This window comes from Eschrichtius robustus, chromosome 11 (assembly GCF_028021215.1).
Source record: "Eschrichtius robustus isolate mEscRob2 chromosome 11, mEscRob2.pri, whole genome shotgun sequence".
In the NCBI taxonomy this organism is placed as follows: Eukaryota; Metazoa; Chordata; class Mammalia; order Artiodactyla; family Eschrichtiidae; genus Eschrichtius; species Eschrichtius robustus.
In genome coordinates, this window is record NC_090834.1 from 23,246,909 (window position 1) to 23,268,052 (window position 21,144).

Consider the following 21,144-nt stretch of genomic DNA (forward strand, 5'->3'; position numbering starts at 1 on the left):
AATTGCTTTGAATCTGTAGATCACTTTAGCTAGTATTGATATCTTAACAATATTAAGTTTTCCAATCCGTGAACATAGATGTCTTTCCATTTATGTCTTCTTTAATTTATTTTAGCAATGTCTTATAGTTTTTAGTGTACAAGTTTTTTGCCTCCTTAGTCGAGGTTATTCCTCGACTATTCCTCGAATATTTTATTCTTCTTGATGCTATTGTAAATGGAATTGTTTTCTTAATTTCCTTTTTGGATTATTCATTGTTAGTGTATAGAAATGCAACTAATTTTTGTGTGTTGGTTTTATATCCTGCAATGTTGCTGAACTTGTTCATTAGTTCTAATTTATTTTTTTGGCGAAATCTTTAGGGTTTTCTATATGTAAGATCATGTCTTTTGTAAGTAGAAATAGTTTTACTTGTTTCTGTCCAACTTGGATGCTTTTCTTTTTCTTGCCTAATTGCTCTGGCTAGAACTTGCAATAATATATTGAATAGAAGTGGTAAAAGTTGACATCCCTGTCTTGATCCTAGTCTTAGAGGAAAGGCTTTCAATCTTCACCATTGAGTATGATGTTAGCTGTGGGTTTTTCATATATGGTTGAGGTAATTTCCTGATACCTACAACTGAGTTCATAATCTTCAGTCTCAAATTTGTCCATCTTATATATTTCATATCTTGGTGAATTCCATAGTTTTCTTTTATGTGTCTTAACCACTCTTTCTTATTTTTAATATTACATATTGCATAATAAATTCACACAGTTGTCAAAAACAGAAAGCAAGGAATTATTTTGAATCCCCCTTTCTCATCCTTCCCATTAAAACAGATACCAAGCCCTATAAATTCTGTCTCCACATTATGTCTTGATTATGTCCCTCTTTTTTACATCTCTATCGCCTTTGCCATATTCCACTTTCCCATTATTTCTCACTCTTACCCTTTTGGTTGATGTCTCTATTTTCCATTTTGGTCTCTATTTATCAATCTCTATATTGCTCCCAGATTAAGTCTAAAAATGCAGAGTGGATCATGCTACTCACTTGGTTAAAATCTTTCACTGGCTTTTATAGCCTTCAAAATAAATTTCAAACTCCTTAGCAGAGTTTTCTCTACTTTCTGACTCTTATTCCTCATCTCCCACATTCCCTCTCATATATCTAGTGCTCCAACCAAACATAAATATCAATACCTGCCTGGGCACTTCATGCTGTTCCCCCTTCTAGATGCATTTTCTTCCCTCTTAACCTTGCTAAGTCCTATAAACCATTAAGAATTCAGTCCGACACCCACTAGGATGGCTATAAGCAAAAAGATAAATAATTATAACTGTTGGTGAGGATATTGAGAGGTTGGAACCCTCATACACTGCTGGTGGGAATTTTAAATGGGCAGCTGGGCTTCCCTGGTGGCGCAGTGGTTAAGAATCTGCCTGCCAATGCAAGGGACATTGGTTTGAGCCCTGGTCCGGGAAGATCCCACATGCTGCGGAGCAGCTGAGCCCGTACGCCACAGTTACTGAGCTTGCGCTCTAGAGCCCACGAGCCACAACTACTGAAGCCTGCATGCCTAGAGCCCGTGCTCCGCAACAAGAGAAGCCACCGCAGTGAAGCCTGGGCACCGCAACCAAGAGTGGCCCCCGCTGGCCACAACTAGAGAAGGCCCGCGCACAGCAACAAAGACCCAACACAGCCAAAAATAAATAAAAATAAAATAAATTAATTTTTTAAAAAAATGGGCAGCTGCCTTGGAAAATAGTCTGACAGTACCTCAAAAGGCTAGATGGAAAGTTACCATATAATCCAGCAATTCCACTCCTAGATATATACTCAAGAGAAATGAAAACATATGTCCACACAAAAACTAGTACATAAATGTTCATAGCAGCATTATTCATAATAGACAAAAAGTGGAAGTAACTCAAATGTCCATCAATTGATGAATGGGTAAATAAAATGCAGTAGATCCATGTAAAGAAACATTATTTGGCAGTAGAAAGGAGTGAAGTACTGATACATGCAACCCTATGGAGGATACTTTAAAACATTCTGCTAAGTGAAAGAAGCTAGTCACATAGGGCCACGTATTGTATGAAATGTCCACTTATATGAAATGTCCAAAATAGGCAAATACATAGAGAAAGAATGTAGACTAGAGGTTGCCTAGGGCTGGGCTTCCCTGGTGGCGCAGTGGTTGAGAATCTGCCTGCCAATGCAGGGGACACGGGTTCGAGCCCTGGTCTGGGAAGATCCCACATGCCGCGGAGCAACTGGGCCTGTGAGCCACAGTTACTGAGCCTGCGCGTCTGGAGCCTGTGCTCTGCAACAAGAGAGGCCGCGATAGTGAGAGGCCTGCACACCGCGATGAAGAGTGGCCCCCGCTTGCCACAACTGGAGAAAGCCCTTGCACAGAAACGAAGACCCAACACAGCCATAAATAAATAAATAAATAAATAAATAAATAAATAAATAAAAAAGATTATGTCTGCTTGAGAAATCTGGTAATTCACTAAAATGATTAAAGCTGACACATGGTTTCCAGGGCATTCTTCAGTTTTTTACACTACTTAATTCAGCCTCAATCAGTTAAGGTGTTTTTGCATACCAGTTAACATAAAACCCTCATCAAAAAAGATTATACAAAAACAAGATGTAATAAGACATTCTGAAGTAAGGAAGCTCTAAAGTTGACCAGTTAAGCAGTTCAATGACCCATCAAGGTCTCGGAGTCTTACCATCTTCTTGCTCAGCCATCATCAGTATATCATGGATGCTCCCTCATGGTTTCAAGATGCCTACAGCAATCTGAGTATCACATTCTCATGCTCCAACATGCAGAGGAATAAAAAAAATCAGTCTCTCTCTCTGTCTCTGTCTCTCTCTTCCTCGCTGTCTCTCTCCCTCTCCCTCTTCCCTCCCTCCCTCTCTCTTTTTTGGCAAGTCTTTTTAAAGGTAAAAAGCTTTTCTAGAAGCATCTGTAGCGAATTTCCCTCCTGTCTCATTGATCATAATTGGGTTGTAGCCCTTTCAAGACTAATCCCTACAGGATTCCCTACAGGAAGGAAGGGAATTTCCATGATTGATTTAGACCAACTCTGACTGGAGCTTGGGGGAACGCTTCACTTTCCTGAAGCACATGGCTAGGAAGAATATGGTGGATACCTAAACCAATCTGGGGTGCTGTTGGCAAGACTGAAGGTGGTAAATAGGTTACTTAGGCGGCCAACAATGTCTGCTACACAGCCATAAAAATTGGCTCTAAATTTAGAGAAATCTGACTTGTGGCTAGATCACAGCATTTCAGACTATTAGGAAGTTGTTTTTTAAGAGAAAACGTTTTGAACCTGTATAGATTTGCAATGTATATTGTCCTAGCTCCACACCCCTGCAACATAAAAACTTTCAACAATTGTTTCTCGTGTCATATTTTAAAAGCATGGCCAATCCCCAAACTGTAGGCTTTGTGAAGGTAAGAGTCCTTGTTAGAAATCAGAAATCAGCTGGAAGAGGGTGCAGAAAAAATAAGAGTTGTCTCTAAACATTTATACCAGGGCTATTTTTCATTAATTGAATCAGAAGTTTGTCTAGACTCACAAAAGTGAAATAGAGGTGTTTCTGTAGAGCAGTATGTCTTTGTTTAAGCTAAATAATATAATCACTTATTGATCTGTTGTTATTCACTGTAATTCTTAAACCTTTTAAAGACAAATACCATATGATATGACTTATATGTGGAGTCTAAAATATGACACACCAATAAATAAATAAATAAATAAATAAATAAATAAATAAATAAATAATAAAAAGGGACTTTCCTGGTGGTCCAGTGGTTAAGACTCCATGCTTCCAATGCAGGGGGGTGCAGGTTTGATCCCTGGTAGGGGAACTAAGATCCTACATGCCGCGTGGTGCGGCCAAAAAAAAAACAAAAAACTAAAATATGACACAAATGAACATACCTACGAAACAGAAACAGACTCACAGACATAGAGAACAGACTTGTGGTTGCCTGTGGTGGGGGGATGGGGGAGGAAAGGATTGGGAGTTTGGGATTAGCAGATACAAACTATTATATATAGGATGGATAAACAACAAGGTTCTACCATATAGCACAGGGAACTATATTCAATATCCTGTGATGAACCATAATGGAAAAGAATATGAAAATATATATGTACATGTGGATAACTGAGTCACTTTGCTGAAGAGCAGAAATTAACACAACATTGTATAATAAATCAACTATACTTCAATAAAATTTAAAAAATAAAAAAAAATAAGGGACTTCCCTGGTGGTCCAGTGGGTAAAAATCCACACTCCCAATGCAGGGGGCCCAGGTTCCGATCCCAGTTGGGGAACTAGATCCCACATGCATGCCACAACTAAGAGCCCACATGTTGCAACTAAAGATCCCACGTGCCACAACTAAGACCCAGCGTGGCTTAAATAAATAAATATTTAAAAATAAATTAAAAACAAAAGTTAACCTTTTTAAATTGTGGGTCAATGGATTGTATATTTCCCAGTCTAAGTTTTAATAGGTGTTTACTGGCTAATTAAGGGACTACACCTGAGAGGCTTGTTTGGTGATAATCACCAGTCCTATTGTGATAATCACCTGTCCACCTTGTGAATCAGCTGAAGGCAATGCTTATCGGTAGCAAAATGTCAAAGTTGAGGACACCATCTCCTCCCTGGTGACATGATTAATTTCAGAGACGCACTAAGGCCTTTTCTGCATTGTCATCCAGACCTCATTCAGATTTGTTATTGGACCTGAGGGCCAAAATCAAAGAGGGAGGAGAGGAACTAATATTCCTTGAACTCTGCTAAGGGCTTTACCTACTTCTTCTCCTTAATTTACTCCTTACAACTAGTGTACAAATCAGTACCCCATGTTATAAATGGAAGACCTAAAGACCATAAAGCTTAAGTGACTTGTTAAATTTATCCCATGAGTAAACGCTGGAAACAGTCATTCTGACTCTGATATCCCTGGAGTCCCCTAAATCATATGTGATAATTATTATAAAATATTCAAACACAAGACAGTTATCTGTTGCTGAATGATATTTATTAGCTTAATAATTTGGGCCTGCCAAATTTGGGCCTGCTTATTATTAGCATTAATAAGCTTCAGCACTAGTCACAAGATTTTCATTTACTGGTGGGGAAATTTTCTTGTTTTAAAAAATGCAGTTAGAGAAAGGGCAGCTACTTCTTGGGGGCTGCAGTGACAGCAGGTTTCTCTTCACGGGTGATGGGAATGGTGCGCTCAGGGCCGGAGGCCTGTTTCCTTGGTCCGTTCACAGTGAGGATGCCATCAGATGACAGGGATGAAGTAATGGTGAGAGGGTCCACATCAGCTGGGATCCGGTATTTGCGGTGGAACTCCCGGGAGATGAAGCCATGTTCATCCTAATCCAAGAGAATAAGGAAAGAGGTAGAGAGATAAGAACAGGAAATAGCATCACTTGCCTAGAACTCAGACATCCTCCTTCCCCTTAGGTGTGGCCAAATGCATGGCAACATGAGAGAAAGCTAAATAGCTGTTCTGTTGGGGGCTAAGATGAAATTGCCTAGGTGGCCACTCCTACCAATGAGAGTCTGAGAAGTTTGAACAGCCAAAATTTCATAGCTCTCTAAACCCTCAGGCATGGACATGTTCAGGGGTATTTCCCAGAGGTTTAGATCAATGTTTTTTGGGCCTACAGGATTTGGAATATCATCCGGCTTTGAAGATTTGGGTCCCTGAGGAAACCCAGAAATTGTCCTGACTCTTCAGGAATGTTCCAGAAGTTTCCAGACCAATAGACCTAATAATAACAGCAACAACAATAAAGACTCCCTCCAGGGAGGTTCTGATCTAAAGTTGAATCATACAAGCAAAACTGAAACAGCTTGAGGACCTCACACTATACTGTTTGATGCACAAGTTTCTGAGTTGGGAATTCCCTGGTGGTCCAGTGGTAAGGACTCCGAGCTTTCACTGCCTTCGGTAGGAAGCAAACTCATTGAAAAACTCTCCCAGAAAGTAATGAAAAGCTATTCCATTCTTTAGAATTTGGCTGAAGAATTCTGACCGTAACCTTTACACCTGCTGAATCTCAAGCATTTATCCAGACAGGCTCTCAACTGATTTCCACATGGGTCTAGGGTATTAGGAGCTGAGTAGAGCTCTGAAGGTTAGGCAAAGCAAGTAGTTCAGCATTAAGATGGGCTAAAGAGAAGTGAATTCCAAAACATCTGAAAGAAAAGTCTAAAATTCAAGGGCCTTCCGAGTGCATGCAGTTAATGTAATTATATAAAGCAATCAGATGTCTAGCAACCACTGCTTATAAATCAGTGGTCTTCAGCCTTGACTAACTGTACATTAGAATCCCCTAGGGAGCTTTGAAAAATCCTGATTTAACTGACCTGGGATATGCCTGAGCATTGGGATTTTTTTTTTTTTAAGTCCCTTGGCAATTCTAATGTGGTCAAGGTTGAGAACCACAGGCTTAAACGGGAAGTTAACATCCCATCTATCCCATCTGAGGCAATCAAATCAAAACAAACAACAAAGATCACTTCTCTGGCCAAAACAACAACAACAATAACAGCAACAGGTTTATCCCTGTTCTTGACTCTTATGGCTTAGGACTGGAATGCTGCCAGCCTCAGGGGCTGATGGCAGTCTCTGGCATATAGTATGTACTGGATGAATGAGCAGAAGAGAAAGCCAGCTACGTACCTGGCGCTCTTCATGTTTGCCATGCACCTCAATCACATCTCCCAGCACCTTGACCTTGAGTTCCTCTGGGGAGAAGTGCTTCACATCCAGGTTGACAGAGAATCTGTCCTTCTCCAGACGCATCTGGAAATAGCAAGGTGGGGGAGGGGAAGACAGTAAGATAGTAGGAATATGAACAACACTAGTACAGTCTCATTCTGCAGACTTGCTTTCTTTCCAGGTAGTTTATCCTCCTCTTTTTAGCTAAAAATCCCTTTTTGAATAAGCATGACTCTCTAGTTCAGGGGAGCCACTACAGTGGTAGCCAAGGCACACCATTTGGTCATCAGGCCAAACTTTATTTACAGGGACAGGGAAGAAGACAGGCCACCCAGGGGACAAATCACAAGGATGGGTCTGGGCATGGCTTCTGCTGCTTCTCTGACCCAATGTCTGGCCTTGTCATTTGTCTGTGAGACAAAAGCCCCTTCTTCTTACTCAGGTCTCTGCCAAGTTTTCCACCCACTCAATCTGGAATGTTCTGCTGGCTCTGATTGTCCTTCCAAAGCCCTTGCCCACTCGGCTCCTGTTTACTCACTCTTGAATATTTTTAAACCAGAGTGTTATCTGTGACAGCTTCTGTCAATCTTATCTGTTCGCCCCATTCTCCTACCCTCTCAGGACAAGTGGAGGGGGGTCCCTAAACTTGACCTACCTTCTATCCTCATTAGGCTTGGACCCAGGCCAGTGCCCTGTCATAGCCCTGAGAAACCCAGAAAATCACAGAAGAGGGAATAGCAAGGAAGAAAATAGTGGCTGCTGTCTCCAGCTCCATGCTGCGGGGATGAAAAGCTCAGGGTGAGGTAGGACTGTCTCCTGGCTCTTGAACTTGAGATGATAGTATTTGTCAGGAGTGTGAGGTATTAGAAGAGGTGAGCAAAGGGGTATGAAGGCAGCTCTTTCCCTGTAGATCATTATGAACCAAACCAGAAAGGGACATCCTACTTAGAAGATGGGACAGAGAATGATCTTCGTAACACATGGAAAAAATGTAATAAATAGGATACAGAGGTGCATCGAATACAAACAGGTGACTGGGGAAGAGAGGAACTAGGGACCTCATCTTTCTTCACTGCAGGACATACAAGAGCCTAAGACACTTGGGACCCTTAGACCTAGTCAGATTTAGGCCAGGAGGAAAAGGACAGTGGATGGAGACGCTTCCAGGAGGCTCCAGAATGAACTCATCTGTCCTGGCAGAGGGGAGACTTACCTCTGAGAGCCCAGTGTCAATCCAGCTGGGTGCCCGCAGAAATGAAGGCAGCCGAAGGTAGAAGGGGCTCAGGGAAGTAGAAGCTGGGAAGAGATCAGACTCCAGCAGGTGCTCACCAAAGAACTGGTCAAAGAGGCGGCTGGGAGAGTGAAGAGGAAAGAAGGAGCGGCGGATCCAAGGGTGGTGGATGGCGATGTCCATGGTGGCTAGGTGAGTGTGGAGACTCAGCTGGCTGGTCAGCTCCTTCAGCCGCAGCTACAGCCAGCCCCTTATATATGCAGTCTTCTGAAGCTTCTGGAATGATGATGTCAGGGGTTTTATTATGCCAGCTCACTGCCCGTTCATGGAGACTTGTGATTGGGGATTTGGCAGTTTGACACATACCCAGTACTCACTGAGCTAAGAAAAGAGAAATACAAACACGTCTGAGCTGGCCAGTGACTTGTCCTGGTCTTGTTTTACTCGCTTTCTGTCCGCATCCCATGGCACCCACCCCCACCCCCTTCTCTGGAGTTGGGACTGAGGCAGGAATCCCAGGCAGGCGGGCAGTGGGCCCCTCCTCCTCCTCTCCAGCCTAGCATGCCAAGGGAATGTGGCCAGAGACTATCTTGGGCCAGGGAAGGAACTGGAATCTTCCTAGGCTGGGCCCCAGGATATTAACTCTTTGTGGGTCCCTGAAGGAGAGTAGTAATCACCAACATGTCAACGGCAGGTTTCCACGTGGTGCCCTGGGTCGCCCTGGGTTCAGAGAGGACCCTGACCTTAATCTAGGCAGGAAGGCCCCTCACCCTGCCCCAGAGAAAGGGGAGAAAGTTGTTTGCGTCGTTCACTTTACAGGCCTGGCAGAACAGTAAATCCAGGGGAGCTTGATGAAGCAGAGCGCCGGCTGCCTGCCACTGAGGAGGAGAAGAGGGGCGTGGAAAACGTGCAAACTCTTTGGGAGGGTCTCAGCGTGGTCTCTCCGGGGCCTCCGGCACCAGCCTCCCCTCCCCAGCTCGCTCCGCAGCCAGGACCCCCAGCTGTCCTCCCCGCGGGGCCCCCCGTGACAGCTGAAGGGTGTGCAGCGGAGGGGACGGGGGTCCAGGCGGCGCAGGCCACACACTCGACGCGGGCGCTGCCCGCCCCTCCCCCACCGGGCTCGGCACTATTTTGGGTGGTGTAGACCCCGCCCCCACCTTCGAGTGCGCCCGGGCTCTGCGGCAGCTGGAGGGGTGCCGCTGCGCCAGCTGGGGCCGCACCTCGAGCCGGGGCCGCCGGCGGGTCTGCAGCCATGTCTGGCCGCTCGGTGCCACATGCCCACCCGGCCACCGCCGAGTACGAGTTTGCCAACCCGAGCCGCCTGGGCGAGCAGCGCTTCGGGGAAGGTATGGCACGGACGCCACCCCCTTGCCTCCCACCCCCACCTGCTGAAATTCTGGGCTGACCTCCCAATGATACTGGCCTCCACCCCACTCCGGGCTTAACTGAACTCCTGGGGTGAGCCGTCTCCCACCCCAGACTCCCCCCTCGTCCCCCTCCGGGCAGGGCTCGCTCCCCTTCCTACTGACCTCGGTGCGGACTGCTGCCCACTGTGCTCTGATACCTGCCCCTGCTCCCCTCGGGATGCCTCCCCTGCGAACCACCCAGACCCGGTTTGGTTTGCTCTTCCTCATCCCAGCTCATTCCCTTTCTCAGTCTCCTCTCGCCAGCCGCCTCATTCCAGCCACTGGGACCCCTCCTTCCCCTTCTCTGCTTCTCCTGACTCCCCTCCAGCTCTCCCTAGGCCTCCCCTCCTGATCTGCTCTCATGTCGCCCTCCTTCCCACCCCATCCTCCCTCATCCTGCCTCTTGCCTTCTCTCTCTCTGCCCCCCAGGCCTCCTGCCAGAAGACATCCTGACCCCCACCCTCTACCATGGCTACTATGTCCGGCCCCGGGCCGCCCAAGCTGGGGAGGGCAGCAGGGCAGGGGCCTCTGAGCTTCGGCTCAGTGAGGGCAAGTTCCAGGCGTTTCTGGATGTGAGCCACTTTACCCCCGATGAGGTAACCGTGAGGACTGTGGACAACCTACTGGAGGTGTCTGCCCGGCACCCCCAGCGCCTGGACCGCCATGGCTTCGTGTCCAGAGAGTTCTGCCGAACCTACGTCCTGCCTGCTGACGTTGACCCCTGGCGGGTCCGCGCTGCTCTCACCCATGATGGCATCCTCAACCTGGAGGCGCCTCGGGGTGGCCGACATTTGGACACAGAGGTCAATGAGGTCTACATCTCCCTGCTCCCTGCACCTCCTGATCCAGAGGAAGAGGAGGCAGCCAGTGCTGAGCCCTGAGTGCCGCAGACCCAGCAGCCTTTCTAGCTCCCGCGGTGGTAGGACTGGCTGCTCACCACCCCAGAGGCAGCAGCATCCTTGGGGGAAGGGAAAAGCGCATGGTCACAATGTATGGTTTGGTCCCTTGGGACGTGTCATAGTGTTTTCATTTAGTTTTGGGTGGAGCTGAATAAACCCAAATCTCAGGGCCTTGTTTGTGCTGCTCCCTATTCTGTGGCCTGGAGGATGGGATGGGCAGGGAGGGAGACAAAAAGGACAGCTAGACAAAAGGGTCCTCAGTTAGATGTACCCAACGTCATAGCACCCTGAGCTCACACTTGGATGCTGAGATCACACCTGGAAGCTGACACTGGCTCCAGATCAAATTCCTGGCCATAATTTTCTCACAATGCAACAAAAGAGAGAGTGATCCTGGGAGGGAAAAGGGATATGCCATCCAAACAGCCCAGAGGGCACTGTCTGAGCTGGTGATTAGAGACACAAAAACAAGGGTCTCCAGACTGGCTGGCCTGTTTTGGGTAGGGGTTGGGAAAACAGCTTTTGGCTGCAGAGTTGCCTAAAGCCCTGGTTTCCCATACTAAGGTCTGTCCACTGTAAATGGTCTCTGATTCTGAGGGATCGAGTATGCAGACACAGGGGCACAGACACAGAAGCCTCTGCCATTGTCACTGAATCACAAAGTCTCCCCACCCTCTGCCTATGAGAGAAAGCATTTGTTTCTAACCTTGAAACATCCCAAAGAGAGGAATCGCTGCATCACTCCATCCAATCCAAGTCTAAATGCAGGGGAGCTAGGGTTATTGGTATGGTGGTTATGGCCAGGGAAACTTCCTTTGGAAGTAGAGTCTTAATACTAGGGGTATGATGTATTCAGGAAAGCCTGGGGGGTGGAGGGGGTGGGGGGTTGACCTCTTAATTACTCTCTGTAATCAAGAGAACATGCATATGTATGCTTTGAGGAGTGTCCAGAAGACCTCCCCGCCCCCAAATATATCTTTTCCTAGGTTGTGATGGACGTCGGAAATTCTTCCATTAAAGTGGTTGATTCTTAACTTTTTTTATGGACCCTCTTGAAAAATCTGACAAAAGCAACAGATCCTCTTACCAGAAAAACACACATGCTCCGAAATTTGGCATACAATTTGAATAGGTTCACACAGCTCTTGAGATCCATTCATATGCCCCTCTTAGGGAATCAGTGGACCCCCAGGATAAGAACCCTCACTTGAAGAATACAATTCTTGGTTAAAGGATTGCCATCTACTAAAAATTAAAGCATGCCTTAGAGAAATAACTATTGATGTATTCTTTTGTTCACTCATTCAACAAATATTTATTAAACCCCAAGTAATATACTATGAGGTTATACATTGTAAATATAAATTTAAAACTATGCTCCTTGGTTGTCTACTCTTAGGAATCTTAACGTCTAGCTGAGAAGAAAAAGAATTGTAAAAGGATCCTATTCCGACTTCAACCAGAACAGCTTCACTTTGATCTGTTTCGCAGTTGGAATTTTTACATGAGATTCATTTAAAAGAAAGGGTTCCTTAGCTAGAAAAAAATTTGAAACCTCTGATTTTGTCCAAATCCCCATCCCATTCAAATACTTTGAAGATTATTAGCCAACTTCTGGGACATTTTCAGTGACCGAGAGCTTAGAACTTCATAAGGGAGCCCATTTCATTTTCTTTTTGGACACATCTGTTACAAATTCTTCCTTCCGTTGATCCAAAATCTGCATTTCAGTAACTTCTGCCCATTGGTTCAGGTTATGTCCAGAAAATAAATGCAATCCTTCTTTTAACCATATTTTATAGGACTTTCCATACCACTTAGAACTCAGACAACTTTCTCTTGAACACACTGCCTCTTGACACTGTAACTTGAAATTCAACATGTAAACCTAAAATTATTATTCCAATCATGGACTGACTGGTACAGACTTCAGTGGAATAATCAATACCGTTGTTTATCACTCTGGACTTCTACTAATGGTGCTTTGGGTATATCAGATTTTCTGGCTACCACAACACAGTGTTGGTTCCTTTGGAATTTCTGGTTATATAAAAATGTCACATGTTTTCCTTTAAATTTTTTCTTTAAATTAGAGAAAGCAGCTAGAAAGGGACCGAGATTGTGGAGGGCTTTGAGTGCCAAGCTGAGAAGTTTGGGTAACAGGATGAAAAGAATACAGTTAATGGTAGAGTACAGAATGGATTGCCAGGGAGAAGCACGGCCATGAAAGAAGAGGCTAGTGCAATGATCCATCACCAGACAATAAAGTAAGATGCTTTACCGTCTAACAAGTAGCTGAGAACAAGAAGTAATAATAATAACAATAGCCAGGACTTACTGAGAGGGTCCCGTGTGCCAGGCCCTGGACTAGAGTTTTATATACATTATCTCATTTAATCTTCACCACAATCCTACAAGGCTGTGACTCTTATTATCTCCATTTTTCATAAGGAAAGAAGATGGGGAGGAATGAAGCATCCAGGGTACTCTCTGTGGAGTACAGGGCTGAGTGCTGGGTCCTGAACATCCATAAGGGACACACAAATAACTGGGCATCTGAACAAGACACTGAAGAGGGGGTGGGAACACTGAAGACAAGCCATACGGGTTCCACAAAGTCTCCTAGAGCCCCTATTTTCTACAGAGGAATTTGCTCAACTGCATCCTAGTTGCCAGGGAGTGTGGAATGAGTCCAGCTTCAGGTCACTGGAGGAGAAGCTGAGTTGAGATTAAATGGAGATTCCGTAGTTCTCTACTGGGGATGGGGAAGTGAGTGGTTAAGAAGTGCTGAGACCATTCCAATCATAGAATCATATGATTTTTGACCAGAAAGGGGATTAAGTAATGAGTTCAGCCCTCCATTTTTACAGTCCTAGAAAAAAGTGATTTGTCCACATTAATTCCAATAGCAAGGGAGAATACAAAAGGAATACATTTCCCTAAATTTTAGTTTCCAAAAGAGTCCAGTATTCAAACCCAGATTCTGGACAAGGATAATAAGAGACTGACACCGATTACCTTGAAAGTGAAACTCAATTAGACCTGCGTAGTGCTGGGGAAACATAGGTAAGACTCTTTATTATAGACGATACATTTCAATGACAGTGTGAAGTAGCAGAGAAACATTTCCTATGGAAACCCAGAGCCCTTTTCTGTCTCAGGTTTCTTCTCACTGAAGCTTGAAGCTCAAAGTTAACGCTTCATCCAAGTAGCTCCAAATCCCGAAGGTGAGATTGCTCTCACCTGGAGCCCGTGTGTGTTCCCCTACCGTTTGGCTGGGAGCAGTCACCTGGGAATCTTTCCAGCAGGTGGCTTCCGAAGTCCAACCTGTTAGGTTGAAATCTGACCCTGACGGAGACTCCCTGGGAGCTGCTACTGAAAGCTGAACCGGGAACCAGGAAATGCACAAGCCTCTATCTGTAGCAAAACAGCTGGGCTCCCCGGGAGACAGAGCACCATGGGAAACCGGCTCTGCTGCGGGGGAAGCTGGTGAGTAGGGGGAAAGGTCGGAGGGTCAGGTCTCTGTTGGTGGACATGAAGGCCCCAAGGATAAGAGAGAGCCTGCAGCTAGTGCTTTGCCAATTTCCCACTGTCACCTTCTCCAAATAGCACCTCCTCCACGTGGCACCTCCAGGGGCCAACACCAGAGCAGCACCCCTTCTCTGCTCCCTCCTTTCAGGAAACCTCAAAAAACAGCCAAGCCAGCTGTCTGTCCAACGGCCAGGACAGGGCTGGAATGGTAAATTGACATTTTTTCTCTTTGTCTTCCTCTGCCTCCTCTTTCCTTTTATTCTCTTCCTTTCTCCTCCAGATAATGGTAATAATTGTTGCATTTGGAACTTTATAATCTCATTTAATTTTCCCAACAATTCTGAGGGAGGTGGTCTTACTCCTTCTCCCAGTTTACAGCTAAGAAGCTGAGATTCAGAGACGTTAACTAATTTGTCTGGGGTCACATGGCTAGTGAGCGAACAAACCAAGATTCCAACCCAAGTTTATCTGACTTCAAAGCCCATACTTCTAATCACGCCATAATACTGCCTCCTGAATCAAGCAAATCAACTTTGGAGAAGTGTTTATGTAAAAAGGTAGAAGTAAAAAAAATAATAATAATAATAAAAGAAAAATAAAAAATAAAAGGGCAGAAATGAGAAGGAGAATATCCGTGCAATATTTGAATCTAACTTTCACACTTGTTTGCTGTGTGACCTTAGGCAAATTCTGTAACTTCTCTTTTTCCTCATATGTCATATGTAGATAACACAACCTGTGTTGTTTAGATCACGGACTTGAAGAGCCGATTATATGTGAAAGCCTCACAATAAATGAATCATATTGTCTTTATTGTTCTTTCCCAGGATTGTCATCACTGTTGTTAAGTAACAGAAATTCAACCAAGTAAATTAAAAAAATTTAATTGGCTTCATTGAACAGTTCATGAATGGGGCAGCACCTCATCTAGCAAGTAGAAAGGAGCTCCGAGGAGCGGTACAAAATGAAAGGCTTTTACAGGCAGCAGGGGGAAGGGATCAAGGGAAGAGCAGATGACCTCATCTTCCTTTGGGCGATGGAAAAGGTCTATGTGGCAGATTATCTCATTGATGCTGACCAGAAAATTCCAAACTGACCGTTTAAGACTACATTCCTGGGGAAGGTTGAAACTCCAGTTAGGCTAAGTATTAAGCCATGGTTTGGTGGTATGAGCTTAGCACAAGCAACACCATTTGAGGTCTGTTGTTTCTTTTTTTTTTTTTTTTTTTAATTTTTTGGCCGCACTGCACTTGGCATGTGGGATCTTAGTTCCCCGACCAGGGATCGAAGAACCCATGCCCTGTGCGGTGGAAGTGCGGAGTCCTAACCACCGGATCACCAGGGAAGTCCCGGCCTGTTGTTTCTTTTTAACGCTATAAACCCCTGGGCCTAGTTTTATCCTGCCTACCACCTTCTTTTTTTTTTTTTTTTTTTTAATATTAATTAATTAATTTATTTAGGCTGTGTTGGGTCTTCGTTTCTGTGCGAGGGCTTTCACTAGTTGCGGCAAGCGGGGGCCACTCTTCATCACGGTGCGCGGGCCTCTCACTGTCGCGGCCTCTCTTGTTGCGGAGCACAGGCTCCAGACGCGCAGGCTCAGTAATTGTGGCTCACGGGCCCAGTTGCTCCGTGGCATGTGGGATCTTCCCAGACCAGGGCTCGAACCCGTGTCCCCTGCATTGGCAGGCAGATTCTCAACCACTGCGCCACCAGGGAAGCCCCCTGTCTACTACCTTCTTAGCTCTACCACTCCATGCCTGCATCTGTCTTGAGGGTGTCCTGTTTATGAATAAAGTATCATTATGTTTAGAGAGATAGGTGAGGTACATTGAAAAGCACATATAATTTGGAGTCAGTACATTGGATTCAAGTCCTGTTCCTACTACTCATTCATTTATTAAACAAATATTCTATTGAACGCCTATGTGTATCAGGCATGGTGATAGAGGCAGAAGACATCGCAATAATAGGAAATTTGGTTCTTGCCTTCTTGAGTAAGATACCAAAGTTCTAGGGCCTTAGTTGGCCCATCTATAAAATGAGAACAGCACTTTTTAAACTCTGAGATGTCCTATAGACATGGGACATCTAGAAACATAAAAACTTCCAGAGAAGGGGGTGTAAAGCATCTTTCACTCCCTTTCTTCCCAAGTCTTCATAGTTTTCATTTTTGGTTATTTCTTCCTCGGATGGTGGTAGTCATAGTAGTCAGCTTTGACTGACACTCATTATATGCCAGGCACCTAGCTGAGTATTTTACATTTATTATTTTATTTAAATTTTACAATAATCCCATGAGTTTTAAGTTCTATTATTATCTTCATTTTATTAATAAGAAAATGGAGGGAATTCCTTGGCGGTCCAGTGGTTAGGACTCAGCGCTTTCACTGCTGAGGGCCTGGGATAGATCCCTGGTCAGGGAACCAAGATCCTGCATGCCATGTGGCGTGGCCAAAAATTTTTAAATAAATAAAATAAATAAAATGAAAATGGAAGCCTAATGAAGTAAAAAACTTGCTAAAGGTCATAGAGCCAGTCTGACACCGTCAATCAGACTCTAGAGCCTGTCTAGAAACACTGCACCAGATATTCTAACCAAAATATATTTTTTCCTCTTAAAATATTAGTAGGACTGGATAAATATTGTTCTTCTCTATTTCTCATTATCTCAATAAACTTCAGAAACTTAGACACTCTGACAATTGAGATTTCTATTTAAAATTTTTTTTTTCTGATTACAAAAGTAATACACATTCACTGTAGAAAATTTGGAAAGCACCAAAGAGGAGAAAATAAGAAACAACCATAAATATAAGCATCCAGAGATGACAGGAACCTTTTAGTGTATTTCCATGTAATCCTTTTTAAATGCCTGTATGCATAGTTTTTATCCCAAAACATATTACCTTTTTATTATCTTAATAAAGAGGAAAATTTTCCATGCTATTAGGTGTTCTTCCAACATAACATCTCTCTTAAATTGATGTAGAATGTTCCATTGATTGGAGATGCCATTCATTTAGTTAGTTCCCAATGTTGGACATTTAGGATATTTCCTATTTTTTGCAATTATAAATAATGCTACAATGAGCATCCATATTTGCACCTGTCTGACTATTGCTTAGAACTGCTACATCAGAGGGCACACACATTTATGTTTAAGGCTCCTTATACTTATTGCCAATTGCATTCTAGAAAGACTGCACCAATTTTTATTCCTACTACCAATATAGGAGAGCGCCCATTTGGTTTCCTTAATTCTGGGCTAAACATAAAATCCTATCATCACCCGCGAGTCTAACCGAATATTCCATTTGGGTCGGGTCCAGGCATTGCGCAACATCCAACGTGGGAACAGGCTCTGTTCACTAAAATTGAGCCACCCAAATCTACATTATTTTAGAATTAATATTCTCTTTATCTGTTTAAGTAGAAGTAAGTAGGAACACAGTAGTGACCAGGGGCAAGGAATTAGAGGCTAGGATTAGGCTATGACTAGGCAGTGGTAAAAGAAAGGAAGAGCTAAAGTGGAAGAAGAGGAAGTAGAAAGACCCAGAAATAGTTTCAAAGCTTTTCTTCTGAACCACCTCTAGAGTTCAAATGGAGACTCAAACTGCTCTCAGCTCAGCAAGCTGCATTAAAACCAAAAATCAAACCAAAACACAAACCTCTGTCAGATATGTGTGGAAAAATCCTGCTTTTTCTACATTAGTAAAATGAACATGATTTAGAAGTCCCCCCCCCCCTTTCTTTTTAATTAGCAAAAGAAGGAAACTTCCTTGGGGAGACAGAAGTCAGACAAATAGGGTTGGCTCTGTTACAGTTGGAAATGTACGGGCAAGAAAAACATCTGGAGTAAGCCACAAACTATTCAGCCTATTTCCTCAGACAAGTGTTGTTTCTCTGGCCATCAAACAGTTGACAATCACATAGACACACTGGCTCCATCGGGGACACCAGGGGCTCAGAAATTAGTATAAGAGGTCTGTCCTGCAGGGAGGGCAGCGTAGCTGAGTCACTCACCAAATTCAGAGCTTCCTGTGCTCTGGATGTTAAAGGTTAAACGTCTTTCACTTTCTGTGTTAATTAAAAACAAGGACAAAGAAGCAGGGCGGGAGGTCACCTGTTAGGAAAGGGCTGTGCAGGGCTCTAATTAGTCAGCCCTGGTTGTGGCAGTTTCTGTGACTCCCAGAATGAGAACCCCAGGTTGGCAGAGACCCTGAAGGACAGACACCAGAGGAGAAGCAAGAGGGTCTCTGAATCCAGGAATATCCCATTATTTGGCCAGTTTCCCTTACCCTCTGCTGGGATTAGCCTGTTAGACAATCCCAGAATAGCCCTCAACTCAGCTACATCCCTGGCATGTAGCGCCTGGTTGCCTGAGTCTGTATTTTGGGTTTGGTTATGTCAGTTGTACCACTCCACCTTCCAGAACCAGCCCTTTGGGAGAGGTATGGTACCCTTGATAAATGCTTTGGGGCTGGCTCAGGGTGAATCTTTGTTAGAGGGAGGTGAGGGAAGGTCATCCTACCAGAATGCTAAGGGGACCACAGAGCAAATGATGAAGGAGGGAAGATACAGGCCAGGCTTTTACACATGAGTGATCTGTTTTTCCTTTCACAGGAGCTGCCCATCAACTTTCCAGAGGAAAAAGAAAATGGGTAATGGGCGTTGGGGGGGGGGGAGGGGGGGGATGCTAGGGGGAGTGCAAATTTGAGAAAAGAAGATAAGAGAACCAGTGTCTTTAGAAGGGGCATAAGGTGGGGGACGGCTAAAGGGAGATAGTACACCAAAGAGAATCGTTACGTTACTGTGCTCAAGACCAGCTCTGAAACTCTGAGTCTCATCCTTTCCATTATCTAAGAGTGGCAAGGTTGGTTGCTCATTCTTTCATTCATCCAGCAAAAATTTATTGAACCCTTATATTGTATGTGAAGCACTAGGCAGGATTCCAAGGAGGCAGAGAGGCACAAGAGGAAGGGCACATGGTCTCGGCCCTAGAGGAACTGAAAATCAAGTTTGAGAAAGAGATACACGTTAACAAGTAACCGTAATACCACGTATTGATACGAGTGCTCCCAGCAGCACCATATTCATGCTGTGAGAGAAGGGGAGAAAACACCGATGTTGAAGGAATAATAGCAAGTTCACAAGTTGGAAGAGGAGCAGAGAGGAGAGGGTATTTTAGGCCAGGGAATTATCTCATGCAGAGAAAAGAAAGACAAGAGAAGAGAGCGACTTTATGGAAAGTGACCAAATGTTTGGTGTAGCTGAGCTCTTACCATATTGCCCTGTAATAGTCTGTTTACTTGTCTCCCCGCGTAGACTGCAAGCTCCCCTGCAGAGGAGAAAACAGCCTACTCATCCTTCTATCCCTAGAATGTGGCACAGAGCCTGGCATACAATGGGCTCTCAACATATGCCTGTTGAACTATGTTAGGGGCCAGTGAAAAATTAGGATGGAAGATATTACGGGCAGATTGTGAAAGAGCCAGATTGTATACTCTGCTAAGGAGTTTGTGGGAATGGTAGAAGTAAGAGATGAGAGCAGAGGCAGGGAGATTAGTTAGAAGCCCACCATAATAATTTCACAGAGATTTGAAGAAGGCAATCTCAGTAGAGACAGGAAGAGAAAATGGATTTAAGTCGGATTTCTTCCTCTCAGGGAGCCAAGCAAGACGGACATTAAAGCAGCAGCAGCAGCAGCAACAGAATGGCACAAAGGTAATGACAACCTCCGTCCCTTCCAGGAGGTTGCTCAGACATGGGATCCCAGGACTCAGCTTTTCCATCCTGGGACAGAAACATCTCAGTTATCTGTAGAAGTTTCTGGTCCTGCCCATCTTCCTCCATCCCCCAAAGCAGCAAAGCAAAGTGTCATTTAACAGACCCTGCGTTGGAGGTGAGGGGCAAAACCAAGTCAAGAATCTCCCTTAATGCTGTCCATTTCTCTCAGGGCCATGATCCAACGGGACGTACGTATGAGCAGGTGTTAAAGCAGCCTGTGTCTCAGGAGAGGAGTCAAGGCCTCAGGTCGGAGGAGAGCAGCTTACACTATGCAGACATTCAAGTGTGCAGCCTAACCCAGACACGCTCTGCCCAGGAGGTGAAGCACCTACAGCTAGAAAATGCTACAGAGTATGCGACCCTTTACTTCCCCCAGTCCACACCCCGCTATGACAGCAAGAACGGGACCCTAGTATGAGCCCTGGGGAGGAGGGACCTGTTTGCATCATTTCACCACTATGGCTGTGGGGAGAATCTACTGCTTTGGGGGACTGGCTGGCAGCCCAGGGATGGCGGACACGTTTTAGGCTTAAAGACCTACAGAGCCCCTGGAATTGAGGGCCCCAGTCTTGCGCTCTCCCTAAGCCTATCTCTTATTTGCCACCATTAGCTTGGGGTTGTATTTGGGTTACCTGGGGGTGGATGGAGTTCTACAAAATGAGAGGGCTAGGCTGAGTGTGCGGGAAGGTAGGGTTTTGCCCCCTACCTTTGTTCCTGCTCTCTAGAAAAGTGCAGAGGGAACAGGTTACCCTTGAAGCATCTGCACTTGAGCCGATTTTGTTGGAGTTAATTTGATGGTATCCCTCCTACACACCTTAAACGCCAAAGCTGAAGAAGAAGAGGTGCTCTGGAAAGCATTCAGAGCTCTTGTACACAGCTTCTAGGGCTGGCTTGGGCAATTTCCTCAGTGGCTGGGTCAAGGGTCCCAGACCTACACGAACAAATGAGGGAAGGGGCTGAGGCATGGAGCAAGCGTTTTCTGACCATCCATTACAAGGACGTCAAGTCACAGATGTTGACAGCACTGCAAGGCCCAGAAACTCCCTTTAGCTGGACTGTTTTCTCTCGCGGGTGCAGAGCCGTTAGGATCAATAAATCGCATAAGGAACATGCCTGGTGTGTTTTCTTGGGTGGAGGTCTGTGGGCTCTTCGAAGCACAGCGGGTCTCACTCAGCCTCAGGGTAGTAGGGAAGGCCAGCCACTTTCTGCCGCACTACCGGGTGCGGCCGGAGTAGAGCCCCGGAAGCAGTAGTTTGCACGGACTGGAGGCAGGTTCCCATGTACAAAAGGCAGAGCTCCCAGGGCGGGGTCGGGGCCGGCAGGAGGCGGGCTCCGGGCCGAGGGACGGGGTTCTGGCTATCAGGAGACAGGGTCCAAGCCAGCGAGAGACAGGTCTAGACGGGCAGGGGACGCGGTTCTGGCAATCGGGAGGCGGGGTCCGGGCCGGCAAGAGACGGGGTGAAGGCCCGCAGAGGTTGTGCTCAGGGCCATTAGGAGGCGGGGCTGGAAAGCAGGGGGCGGGGTC

General features: G+C 45.3%; 3 protein-coding genes across 3 annotated transcripts; 2 read left to right on the forward strand and 1 right to left on the reverse strand.

Annotated features, from left to right (window-relative positions):
- Window positions 1-5,045: 5,045 nt before the first annotated feature.
- Window positions 5,046-8,444, reverse strand: CRYAB (crystallin alpha B). Its single transcript, XM_068555382.1, has 3 exons — window positions 7,979-8,444; window positions 6,727-6,849; window positions 5,046-5,411 (listed from the first exon to the last, which is right to left on the reverse strand). The coding sequence occupies exons 1-3, from the start codon at window positions 8,177-8,179 to the stop codon at window positions 5,208-5,210; spliced, it is 528 nt and encodes a 175-aa protein (XP_068411483.1). The 5' UTR covers window positions 8,180-8,444; the 3' UTR covers window positions 5,046-5,207.
- A 652-nt stretch (window positions 8,445-9,096) lies between these two features.
- On the forward strand, window positions 9,097-10,462 carry HSPB2 (heat shock protein family B (small) member 2). The gene is made up of 2 exons (XM_068555381.1): window positions 9,097-9,342; window positions 9,832-10,462. The coding sequence occupies exons 1-2, from the start codon at window positions 9,249-9,251 to the stop codon at window positions 10,281-10,283; spliced, it is 546 nt and encodes a 181-aa protein (XP_068411482.1). The 5' UTR covers window positions 9,097-9,248; the 3' UTR covers window positions 10,284-10,462.
- Window positions 10,463-13,694: 3,232 nt separating this feature from the next.
- Window positions 13,695-20,340, forward strand: C11H11orf52 (chromosome 11 C11orf52 homolog). The gene is made up of 4 exons (XM_068555313.1): window positions 13,695-13,790; window positions 18,456-18,493; window positions 19,498-19,556; window positions 19,789-20,340. The coding sequence occupies exons 1-4, from the start codon at window positions 13,759-13,761 to the stop codon at window positions 20,035-20,037; spliced, it is 378 nt and encodes a 125-aa protein (XP_068411414.1). The 5' UTR covers window positions 13,695-13,758; the 3' UTR covers window positions 20,038-20,340.
- The last annotated feature ends 804 nt before the right edge of the window (window positions 20,341-21,144 follow it).